Genomic DNA, 12,934 nt, shown 5'->3' on the forward strand with positions numbered 1-12,934 from the left:
GCTTAAACAATTACCAGTGTTTTTCCTGGTATTTAAATACCAAGAAAAACACTGGCAACATGTTTTTCCTAGTATTTAAATATGACTCCCCCTCTCTACACTAGTGTCAGCAGGGTAGATCTTATGTCATGTCACTCACTATGTTAGACACTCACGCTCTCCTAATCTGATTTTCCTGACGTGCCTCCATTAACCTGTCAAATACATTCATTAATCTTATAAATTAAGTGTGGCAGCTGCACAGTAAGAGTAATGACTGTTTCAGCTAGACTGAAAAAATGTTATTTATGAACTCTTTTTTTTAACATAGTTTCTTAGAGCTTTTTAATTAAGCACAAAAAGCAGTCCAGTCTCTGTTAAGAACCTTTTAACGGTCCTCCGCCGTAGTATGTTTCGCTCTGGGATTTTCACACCCCGTAGAGTGGATGATAGTTTTTTTGTACTTGCTACACAAAGCTGGTTCCGAGCTCTTCTCCGTGAGCACACTGTGGCCTATTTTAAAGGGGAAATAAACAGGATGACATCAGCTGTCATCTCTGTAGAGGATCATGGGAAAATGTTTTGTCTGTCAGGTTCACGAGAGAGACAGTTTGACAGATGCGTGTCATTGAGAGGACTGTGGGAAAGACTGTGTCAAAGATAACAGAATAATCAAATGAAGGATGAGGCATACATTTGCTACACTGGGATCCTTCCACTGCTATTCTTTAATGTTAAACCTTATGCTGAATGGCAATTTTTGATTAAATGTATAGACATTTGGGGGTAATCAATAAAAGTCAAGCTGATATGGTGACATGGAAAAGAAAAAAATAGGTGAGAAATTATGCTTCACATAACTTCAGTTTTGTAATATTGATATTAATTATTACATATATTCATATTACTATATTTTATCTGGCCTCCTACTATTGCTCTGTTAATTGTCGGATCTATAAATAGCTGCAGTGAGTAATGGTCTGCTTTTCTTGTAAGATGTGCTTTCTGTTGCCCCTCGTTAGTCTCAACATTTCTTTTATTACCTCTGCTGGGGTCCTTTGCTCAGAGCTTACAGACTTGATAGCCTTCATTACTTTTTGTTAAGCCGTTTTCCTTCTGTTCAGGTTTTCAGCACTTAGACCACCAGAGCTTTTCTCCACTGCCTTTGTCTGTGTCAGGCTCAGGAGCGACTCGGAGGCAGACCGTCACTTAAGTTCACAATTTATTTACACACAGACACCAGGTGCGGATATATACAGGTGAGGGAGCACAGGAAGAGGGTCTCCGGGGAACACAGGCACGGGAAGGGGACGGGCTATGTACACAATCCTTCACTGAAGCTCAGGTAGCTCGGACTCCGGCTTTTAGCTCACGGTCCTCAGGCTGGCGAGAAATCTGGCACAGGGAGGAAGAACAGGTAAGTTGCAGCACGAAAGAAACTCGGGAAAAAGCTCAGACTTGCAATGACACTGATGAGCGTTACACAATAATCCAGCGAAGAAGCACTCTCAGCAGCCGCCTTAAGAAGTGAATGAGATGAGATGATTGCTTGCAGGTGTCCGAGCCAGGGGCTGGAGCCGTCATGACTCCGCCCCGGTAGAGCGCAGTGCGCGGGAGGGGAGAGAGAGAGGCAGCACAACAAAAACACTTGTAGCCATACAGAGAAGGCACAGGGTCATGACAGTCTGATCCTCTTTATTGGCATTTTTACGAACATTTTTGATATGCAACCACTGAAATAGGTAAGAAAATGGAAATTCCCTCCTTAATTTAGTGCATTTATGCACTATTTCACAGTGATGGAGATTTATAACAAAAGGACTATAAATACACAAAGGAAAGTTATAAATTTCTGTATGTTTCTGGCTCTTTACATAGTATTGCCTCTCTTTTAAAATATGGCATCACTGTTGAAACCAAGCGTATCTGGAGTGGTGTGTTTGTTGTATTCATTTAACGAGTAATTGAGTCTGATAGGCAATTCAATAGATCATATTGTAAAGAGGGCCACTTGCTGATTCCTGCCAATGGGGATAGTTTTCTTTGTACTAAGAAATAAGGTAATCTCACAGCCACTTACACCTTTAGCAGATCAAGTCCCCTTCTCATGGCTTTGATGCATTCATGCTGCAGATTCCAATACAGTTGTGTTTGTAGAACATTGGCATAGCTGGGGGGGGGGGGGGGGGGGCTGTCTAGCACTACAAAACATAAGCAAGCACAAATGGGATGATGTTTACAACTGGCAAGGAATTTCAAATGTTCCAGGCAGCTCAACAAATATCTCCCAAAACAAACTGCTTCTGTGCAGTTTCACATGTATTTTGTCTGCAAGTTAAAGGTACAGAGGCTATATTTCCCAGGGAGAAAGAAAGTTGGTGTGGGATAAGTTCACTCTGAGAGATGGAGAAGGATGTAAGAACGAGAGGACAGAAGAGAGATTATTTGATGAGATTATTTTCATTGCTAAGGACTTGAGAAACTGGAAATTTAAAGCTCAGGTGACGTTCTGTTCTTAAAATAAAATCAGATTTGGATCTTCTGTATACCTGATGTGCTGCTGGAGTTGTGTTTTTTCCATGTTTTGAAATTTTTTGAAAAAAAAAACTATGCAGTTTTGTATAATATAGAGCAGGTTAGTATGCAATACTGTGGTAAGGTTTACCCACTATGTTCGAGCGATGCAAGGTAGACTGCGGTGTTCATGGCCGATGTTAGCGTGCATCAAGAATAGCAGTGGGACAGGAATCCTACTTCAATCCCTGGAGCTGACTGAGAATGCAAAGACACTGCATGCAGAAGAGGGTTGTCGGTCACAAGTTCGGTAGCTTTCTATGCATACCATTTCATCTGCGTCACTTTTCAGACGCAGAAGCTACGTCTTTTGCATCAGACCTTTACATGATGAGACAAAATAGTCATAGGATTGAGGATAACCTTCTTCTCTAAATATATTTATGATTTTGTGCTTATTGCACACATACTTTACACATGGACATTTTGGGCACAGCTTCCATCGTAGCTGAATCTCAGGAGCCTTTTGTTTAAAGCATCCCGAGGCCTTGATTGCTGTAGTCCATTGTGATATAAACCCTACACCACCCAAGAATATTCTAATTATGATAACTAATTATAAGATGAACCCAGATACTGCCTGCCTTGATGTCAGTGTTGAAAAAGGGATTTGCTGTTTCACTGAAACTGTTTTCAGAATTTAAATCTAACCACCAATTTTCACTTATTTTCTGCACTTGGTTGCACACTCTTCATCTTTTTAAAATCATTTCTTAAAGTGGCTTCACCTTTCTTCACTCTGGAATGGCTTTCAGACTTTGGGGCATGCACCATTTCTGTGATAACACTCAAACAGCACTCAGGTTGTCAGGCCTGTAAAAGCCAAGTGAAATCTTTTAATGGGCTGAAACCTAACAAATTGTGTATAATGTTTGTCTTGCGGCAATTAAATACATGAATGATAATGATTTGATTTCATTATAGGCATTTTAACTCAACATGTGTGTTTTACTGAACTGGGATTATTTTATGTGTAAATCCGTGTTGCTCTAAGACAGCCTATCCCTCCTCTGCACGTCCTTATCCTGTTAAAACAGTGAAAATGATTATTTGTTATCAAATGTAGGAGGTTCACACATACCTGTTTCAGACACACACACACACTCCCTTCTCCCCCTGCACACACATATACCATAACACACAGTTATGGAGAGACACATAGTTTAGTCCCAAACACCCTCCCACTTACGTGCAAACACAAGCAGACTCATGCACACACACAGTCTCACAAACCCTGAGTATCTCTCACTCATACACACACGCGCCTACGCTAGCACGCCCACACGCATAATGTTTCACACCTTCTCGCGCGCACACATGCACACACAACAAAAATTTTCCCAAAACATCAACAGCTCTCCCTTTGTGCCTAGGTGGCCCTGGCAGTGGCAAAGGAACGCAGAGCCTGAAGATTGCCGAGCGCTACGGCTTCCAGTACATGTCTGTGGGCGAGCTGCTGAGAAAGAAGATGATCCACAACGCCACAAGCAACCGAAAGTGGAGCCTGATCGCTAAAATCATCACCAACGGAGAGCTGGCACCACAGGTAGCAGAGACACAGAGAAGGAGAGCGGTGAGGGGAGGGGGTGACACAGAAAGAATATGAGAAGAGGGATGAATGCCAAGCCTGTCCAATCACTCTCAGGTCATTATCACAGCATGCATGTAACAAGGGACTAATTAGCAGCATCCATATCACAAGCGTGTTGGAAAGAGGCTTTTCTGTCCGTCTTAGGAGCATCCATCTTTTCAGGATAATTATTGTGCCTGGGAGGAAAATCTATAGAGACCAGGTCCACTTTTGTAATCACTATACAGAGCAACATGTGTTTAACATGAACCCTTTCTGTCCCTGTGCTACAACAAGGTTGTATCTGTTATTGAAAGGCACCCCGCCCTGTTTGGCACATTCATTTGGGATTAAAGTAGATGTAACATTTGTTGTGGTTCATTTCTGTTGCATCAGATTTCCATCTGAACATTTTACAAACTGGCTCAATAACATCAGAGGCTCATTGTTGTAAGGCTGTTTTTTATGCTCTGTAGCTTTGATTAGCAGGCGTTTTTCAAATCTCACTCTGGTCTAGTGATTTGGACACAGAGATTTATTGTATTTCAAAATTCTCTCAAGTATCTCTTAATCATCGAGCCCAAGGTTGTCCATTTTTGGCTTCGCAGTTGTGGAGCCGTTGCAGATTGAACTTGAAAATACCTCTTTTGAGGGGACAGTTCAAAGAATTGGTTATGCTTTGAGGGGTTGTGGTTGTTAAGGTTTGGAAATGGATCTAAGAAGAGTGGAGAGAGTAAACCATTGCAAAATGATAAATAGACAGGTGTTTTAACCAAATATGGGTCATCTAACTGTTACCGTTTGAATATTATGGCTGTTTGCTATAACAGCCATAATATTCAAACATATCCAATATGATCTGAAACAGTCAACTTCCATCCACCCACACATCCTTATTCTTAGCCACTAATGCATCTTAGGGTGCATAAGGGTGCACACCTGCTGCGTTTTGTCAGATTAAATCAAACTCTGGTTCAGTTCCCCCGTTTGTGCAGATGTGATCACGGTATTTACACTTGAGTTCAACCACAGCGAGACCTCTTTGAAGAAACTGGTTTGTTTATGGTGAGAATGTCATCCGACCCACATCCGACTCAACTACCACGTGTGCGCTGCAAGTTTGAGCTAAACACCTTCTCTTAGCCAAAAACGATCAACTGATTTTGAACGCGGTAAATAAACTGTAGGAGTGAAAATTCCCATAGAGTCCCACCGGAGCTCAAACCTATTCCAACTAACAGGCTGTTTGGAAAAAGCAGTAACTGCACCATACAGATAATCAGAGTTATGTAAGTCTAAATATATCAAAGGGTGAAAGGTACTAATGGGTCAGAAGCTGTCTCATTCACATTGACAAGACAAGGTTGTGATAATAATTAGAAGTTTATGTAGAAAAGATAAGAGCAAATGATGATGAACATGAGGAGGGTGGAGTGAGAGGTATTAGTGATGTCACAGACGTGCAGATGCGTGAAAAAGCCATTTGCAGTATTGGTGTTGTCAGTAAGAACAGATGGTTTCTAGGATGGAGGGAGAAAGAGAGGCCAGACCTATTTAAACTCAGTTCTGAGGCTTTCACAGGTGTGCCCAAATCCCACTAATGGCCCTCCCTGCCTAGAGACTACTGCAGGAGGAGCACCCTGGAGTGTAGAGCAGAAAGTGGAGGGACTATAAGAATCAGCAGAAACAGGGTTTTCATGAGATATTCAGTTTCATTTTTTTTTTTTACTGCAACACAAAATTGTAAATAAATTATTTCAAAAGCACAAAAATGATGTGGCTCATTTTGCTGCTGCATCAACCACCAAATACATTTTATATTCTGTATCTCATGACAACAAGTGTCATTACATATTTGTATTATTCTCTGTGAATTGTCACAGTTAAAGACCAAAAAGACCCCGTAATAATAAGATTCAGTTAACCAATCAGTATTAGACTGGTCATCAGTAGCAGAGACAGCAGGGTAAATTTTTACATGGGATCACACCTTAGTAAATAAAATTCCCTAAAGAGAGTCCAGGGCTATTATTAAATATCCTGAAAAAGCTTTAGAACGGTCTTTGAGTTGACCGCATTTCACTGCAGATATGCTGTGAAGAATAAATCCTCCCAGTGATGCAAGAAGATGTGCGAACCTAAAACCACAAAGAACAAAGAGTGCTCGTCCTTCAGGTTTAATTTCCTGCCAGTACGCAGATTTGAAATGCCACTCATTTATCTGAAATAAAGGAAGTTATCTACACACAGCATGTCTGTAGAGAATTTTGAATAGAAAATATACAATGTAGTACCATACATACTAATATTTATTTTCCAATGAGTCATTATGTTGCCTTTAGCTAAATTCACTCCTTTTTGTGAGCCTAAAGCTGTTGAAAAGGAGCCTTTTTGAAGCAATTACATCATTAAGTAGACTTTAGGTGTTAAAGTGAGGCATGTTTATCCATTAAATTCTCAAGTGTCATTCACCAGCTTCACCTTCTTGTCCAAATATGAGCACTTTTGACTCCAGATAAACAAGACGGTGAAGTGACAATTTCTTGGCTTTAACCTGTAGTTCACAATCAGTGGACTAGTGTCCCATTGATCGCGTTCTCTACCCCTGTTTGTGTATCCTTCAGGTCTAACCTGTCTGCATATCTGTGCAGAATCTGCAGGTAAAGGTAATGCTTTGTGCCAAAGATTTCACTTTTATCAACATTTTTAGTTTAGTTTTCTACAGTTGTACTCATTGATCAGTGTGAAAGTTTACCTTGGTTATCCTTTGGATCTAGTGGAAGCCCAAAAACCTGACCATAATCCCAAAAAGCCAAGTTAGCAGAGAGTAGGTGAGCACAGGGCTGAGTCTAAACAAGATGCATTTGTTTCCTCATAAATCAATTACCTTTAGTGATATAAGCAACTTGTCTTGTTAAGACATGACGTGGGATCAGGGTCCGATTAGTGGCAAAACTATTTATATATATAGAACAACCAGAGAACAAATAAAACAAGGATGCAGAAACATTGTGGTACTTGTGGGGAAATACTCTACTTGAGTTTCACTGTTTAACACAAAATGCAGAAGCACACTTTGATAAAGTACTTTTTCAGATGTTGGAGGTCTTACCAGGAAATGCACGCTCTCTCTTGTGGTTTTTAGGCTAGGGGAGTGATACCAGAGTTTGTGCCACGTGTTGTCCTGTATTAACCTCTGGGAGAAATAAGTATGTCACTAATGCTTCTGTGTATTAAGCTTTGGTTAAACATAAATATATTTTCTGTAAAGATATAAAAGCAGCTATTAAGAGTTCATCTTTTGTATAAAACGATGAAACTCCCACTTTTCGGATGTACACAATGAAAACACCCAGACGAATTGTCTATAAACTGTAATGTACTGGTTATATAGCACACTGAACAATTGTAACACAGACGCGAGCCCCCACCTGCTTAATGACGTACTTCTCAGGTTCTGTTGCGTCATGAATCACCTTCAGGAATCGCCTGGTTCATCATTTATCATCCCTTACTTGCACGTCTGGTAAGACATCGCTTCGCCGTGTCGCCATTCACTACATGTCAGTCCAGCAACCGGTGAGGTAAACGGCAACGTGGGCCAAATTGCAGACCCATTAGATATGATAAAGTGACTTGCGGCTGTTAGGTATTTAATTTCCCACCATAATTAGTTTAGCAAAGCAGATTAGAATTTGGTTTCTTAATGATTCTGCATATAATGAAGGAGGCAAAAACGCTCCTGAGTGTGTAAGAAGGCTGTTATTCAGAAGCTTTAAACAAGAGCCCAGATGACAGTACTGTTTTTGTGCATACTCAAGGACTTCTTACTGATTCACAGCTGGTCTTTAGCGGTGTCTGAGGTCATGTGCATTTTTTCTCCCATTTCATTCCACATGAATTCAAAAGATTTATTAATTATAAATTATAATAGCTGCTTAAAGAAGAGTTTGGAGTCATTTTGATCATTTGTCAGTGAGTCTTAGATCCAAGACGTCATGGAGTTTACTTTGAGAGTTGAGTATGAAGCCTTAGAAATGGAAGAAGTCATTTGACATGGGAGTGCATGGATTTGCTTTCATGGAAAGGAACAGATGAGAAGATGAATACCGCTGTCATGACTGAGAGTTAAACATAAAGCTGGAAGACTTACACTCACATTAACCATGTTTACCACAGACAAACTTTTGGGATACATAAAGTATATTTTTGCGCCTGTGGTCAGAAGGTTACATACACTCATTATAATAATTAGTTTGACAGCACTTTTTGGATTAACCTATACTCAGAACAATGGGAAAGTCCAAGGAACTGAAGATCAAAGAGAACTATAGATTTACAAAATCTCTTGGAGCAATTTCTAAACAGGTCATCAAACAATTGTACATGAGTACAAGTTATTCAGATGTGTCACCACTTTGCCAAGATCTGGAAGATGACCCAAACTGATCCCTTCAGGTGAAAGGAAACACTTTTTGTGAACAGCCCAGGAACCATTCAAGTCTCAAGCTTTCAATGAACTGAAAACTGCCTTTGATACCAGCATCACTGTCCACAGGGAAGCACCATGAATAGGACATAAATGAATAGGCTGGATCTCAGGAGGATGTATATCAAGGCTGTATTATCGTTCCAAGTGAGAAAAAGAAAAGTGCAAAGAAATCATTAAAAGTCCAAAATTACCCTGTCACTCATGGCCATATTGATTGTATGTTAACCTCTGATCGCAACTCTATCTCATCTATCTTTTCTTAAAAATCTAAACTATTATAAAGGTTCAGTTGTCATTTATTTCCAGGTCAAATGACTCCATGGGTATTCATCATTTCTAGCTTTCACCTCTGTCCTTTAATATTTGTGGCTTTTTTTTTACTCTCCATTGCAAATTTCATTGGTCTCAGTTCAAGCAACACTCAAATATTGTTCAGTCAACACTCAGTCTGAAAAAAGTTAAGTAAATATGAAAACTGTCGATGGTCTTCTGCTTTTTGCACTTACTTGTTAATTGATTTCTGGCATTTTAATCTGAATAAATCAGAAATAACTTGTCTACTAGGAGTACGAGTTCAGAGTCACTTTTATTAGTCGATTTACTGAGCAGAGATCTAAATACTATCGGTGCCTCCCAGACACAACATGTCCTTTGGCATTGTTGCTTGAATGGCCAACAGTGAATGAAAACTTCCAGCTTGTCCCACTGGACATTTGTTCTGTTAAATTTTAAATCAGATTACAGCCTTTTGCAAAACCAAACGTAGTAGTTTTCAGTGCACACATGGAGCACATAGCACGACCTTTTGGCTGAGAAACTTGTTCCTAACTCCGTTGTCACTCTTCCAACTTATAAATACAGATTTTATTGCGTGTTAAAAGAGCACCCTCCAGTATTACTGCATCCAAAGAGTGGCAGTATTTGATGTCCAGGAATCAGAAATGATTGGGTTTACCCACATTAAGATTCCTGCATGTACCATTTATAGCTAATTCTCCCCCAAAGGCAAAGAGTATGTAATTAGTTTGTTTGTCTGCGTAGCTCTTTGCTTCTTAGCAGTCTAGCATCCGGTTTTCGTGATATCATTTTCAAATTTTGTGTGATGGTAGATAACAGAAATAGGTCGAGCTGATTTCATTTTGGTGAAAATCAGGTTAAGGTCAAACCAATGTGAGAAACAGTAAAAACTTTATATTACACACAGACTTCTATTTCTATTTATTTCTTTTATATATATATATATATATATATATATATATATATATATATATATATATATATATATATATAAATATATATATATATATATATATATATATATATATATATATAACACTTTTAATTACAACAGTGGTGTTGACCAAAGTGCTGTGCAAATATACAAATTACACAATAAAATAACACACAATAAAATAGCAATATCAATTAACATCAATGCCAAATAGCTAATAACAAATAAATAACTAAATAACTCGCATGCAGTATTAAAAGCCAGTGAGTAAAAATGTGTTTTAACCTCCTAGGACCTGGACATCACATTTTGGGTTATTTAGACTAAAATACTCAATTTTGCTCTACATGGGCCTGATATCCACTTACGAGGACATTAAACTGCTACTGTTCTATCAAAATTTTAAATGACTATCCTCATATGTGGCTCTCATTTTTCTTAAAAACAAAAATAAGGTTAAAAAAATCTGGTAATTCTTTGTTTTTACATTCATCGGGCCCCAATATTCCCAAATATCAAAGAGAAATTAAAAATGCATGTCGTGGAAGAGTTCGGGTCTTAGGAGGTTAAGACACACAGGGACAGAGAGGCAGGGTGTACCAGGGTGTACTCTGCCTCTCGCCCTATGACAGCTGGGATAGGCTCCAGCGCCCCCCGCGACCCTGAAAAGGATAAGCAGAAGCGAATGGATGGATGGATTTAAAAAGGTTGAGGGTAGGAGCCTGTCTAATGTGGAGAGGCAAATCATTCCACAGTTTAGGCGCCATGACCGCAAATGCATGATCACCTCTAAGAACCAGCCTCGACCTTGGTGTGGCCAAGAGTCTTGACCTCCACTGTTAATGACCAAGGTCAAAGTTGACCTAGAGAAAAATTCAAGAAATAATATAGGCATGGAGAGAGCTGTACAACGCAATTTCTATTTTTTCAATACCACACCCAACAATGTCACAATGATGCAACAACATGCTGACATCAGCATGCTGACATCAGCATGTTGCAATAAAAACATCATAAAACATGAAAGTTTTAGTGTAGGCCTTGCCGTCTGGGGGAGTTGCGCTCTCTGAGTGCTCGTGTTTTGGTACAAAATGGTAGATTCAGGTGAGTTCACAAAATCACAGGTTGTTCATTAAAAGTATTTCTCTACCAAACTGCTGAAAGAACCACCGTATCGCTTCACTGACTTCACTTCACTGTCATTGGACTATGAAACATTGTCACCATTTTAAGAGAGACTGAGTAGAATTCAGGGGTATTTTAGTTTACTTTAGTTCTTTCTTCAAAGAAGGAATTATCTGTAATATTGTTTATAGTGGACCATTCCTTAAATGCACAGTAATAATGATCAATTCACTTTGCTGTTGTACATCAACAGATGCAATGGACATCCATCTGTATAGAGGACTTTATAGTTGTTTTTCTTTTATCCTGTTCCCCAATAATGTACTTCCAGCTTTAATGTTTCAGGAGGATTTCTGTGCTGCAGTGCATTGTGGTAAAAGAATCTCCTAAAGTTAGACGAGCTAAAATGGTTTGTTTCACAAAGTGGCTGATCTGAGGGACTGCACCAAAAGCCAGTACAAGATGAATGGTAAATGGTAAATGGCCTGTATTTGTATAGCGCTTTACTAGTCCCTAAGGACCCCAAAGCGCTTTACATATCCAGTCATCCACCCATTCACGCACACATTCACACACTGGTTATGGCAAGCTACATTGTAGCCACAGCCACCCTGGGGCGCACTGACAGAGATGATTAATTTGAACTGTGAAACATGCACAGCTACTCCAGTCAAATCCAAGAATGAAAATATGGGGCTGGAAATGAGAATAATAGGTCCACTTTAAACTAGTTAGAAATCACTCTCCATTAGCTACACAGTGCACTGGGATGAATGCATGCATAGTTCCACCAAAAATAGAACAAACGACGTGTCTCTTACCATGTAATTAACATGTTGGAAACACTATAATAAAATGCATGACATTTGATGGATGTGGAAATTCTAATCATGCAACACCAGATCTGTTAGTGAGCACGGAATGAGAAACATTTATTTATTCTCAGTCTATTCCGCACTATTTAGAAAGCTACTCAGAGTCTGCCGTGTATACTGCAAATAACAAATGGCTGAACAGAAGTAATTTTGCATCCAGAGTCTGTGCAGCTTCAGGTGAATTGTTTGATGCTTCGCATTCCTGCGAGAGCTCTGCTGCGAGACGTGCAGCGGCTCAGAGGGCTTTTCTTAGATCAGATTCTCTGAGTTAGTCTTACAAGCATACATTCATCTGGTTTATGGAATCTAGATTAGGTTTATCTCTGTGTAGTCTGTCAGGCTGCCGCTCACACTCTGCAATCGGAGGGAAATTAAATGTCTGTGTTGTTCGTGTTATTTTTAGTTCTGAGCATTGCTCGTGTATCTCTGTCGTATCATGTGGTGCATTCTGCCTGGAGAAATGCGTTCAAACATGTTGACCTCCTCCAGCCAAGAGGAAGCAAGTGATGCTAAAAGATGCTGGCACGCTCTGACCTCAGGACTTCTCAACAGAGTCATTCAGCTGCATTCAGAAATATTAAACAACAGCTGGATGAACAGATGAATGATATAGTGGATTTTTCATTTACCGTATTTATGGCTCCAAATCAGATACCCTTCATTATTTGTCAGATTTACAGTGCTGATGAATCTACACGAGAAACTGCAAAAGCCATTGATAAAATTAATCTTTTTATCTCTGAATTATAATCATAACCGTAAATTGTGTAGATCTGTAATTGCAATGTCTTTCTCTTCACTGAGAAAACTGCCCCCACTGTTTGGCATCTCAGATGTGAGTGTAGTTAAATATGCTTTTGGACACCAAGAGAGTGGCTAATTACTCAGTTTGTATTGATTAAAAATCTAATGAGCTCCCTGCACCAAGTGATGAAAATTATGAATCATGTTGCTTTCGATGATTTGCAGGAGACGACAATAACTGAGATAAAGCAGAAGATTATGAAGATCCCGGATGCTAACGGTATCGTCATAGATGGGTTCCCTCGGGACGTCGGACAGGCCCTGTCCTTTGAGGACCAGGTGAG

At 39.6% G+C, this 12,934-nt stretch overlaps 1 protein-coding gene and 1 long non-coding RNA gene across 2 annotated transcripts in view; both read left to right on the top strand.

The window, feature by feature from the left end:
- Positions 1–12,934, top strand: part of ak5 (adenylate kinase 5) — a 118,855-nt gene that overhangs the window by 4,038 nt on the left and 101,883 nt on the right. The window contains exons 4-5 of the mRNA XM_085141446.1: positions 3,927–4,099; positions 12,816–12,929. Of these exons, the coding sequence (XP_084997572.1) occupies positions 3,927–4,099; positions 12,816–12,929 (287 nt within the window). The remainder of the gene's footprint in view (positions 1–3,926; positions 4,100–12,815; positions 12,930–12,934) is intronic.
- LOC146497381 (uncharacterized) lies at positions 4,106–10,595 on the top strand. Its single transcript, XR_014870878.1, has 2 exons — positions 4,106–9,590; positions 10,432–10,595. It is a non-coding gene; the product is annotated as an uncharacterized LOC146497381 (long non-coding RNA).

This window comes from Neolamprologus multifasciatus, chromosome 18, assembly GCF_963576455.1.
Source record: "Neolamprologus multifasciatus chromosome 18, fNeoMul1.2, whole genome shotgun sequence".
NCBI lineage: Eukaryota > Metazoa > Chordata > Actinopteri > Cichliformes > Cichlidae > Neolamprologus > Neolamprologus multifasciatus.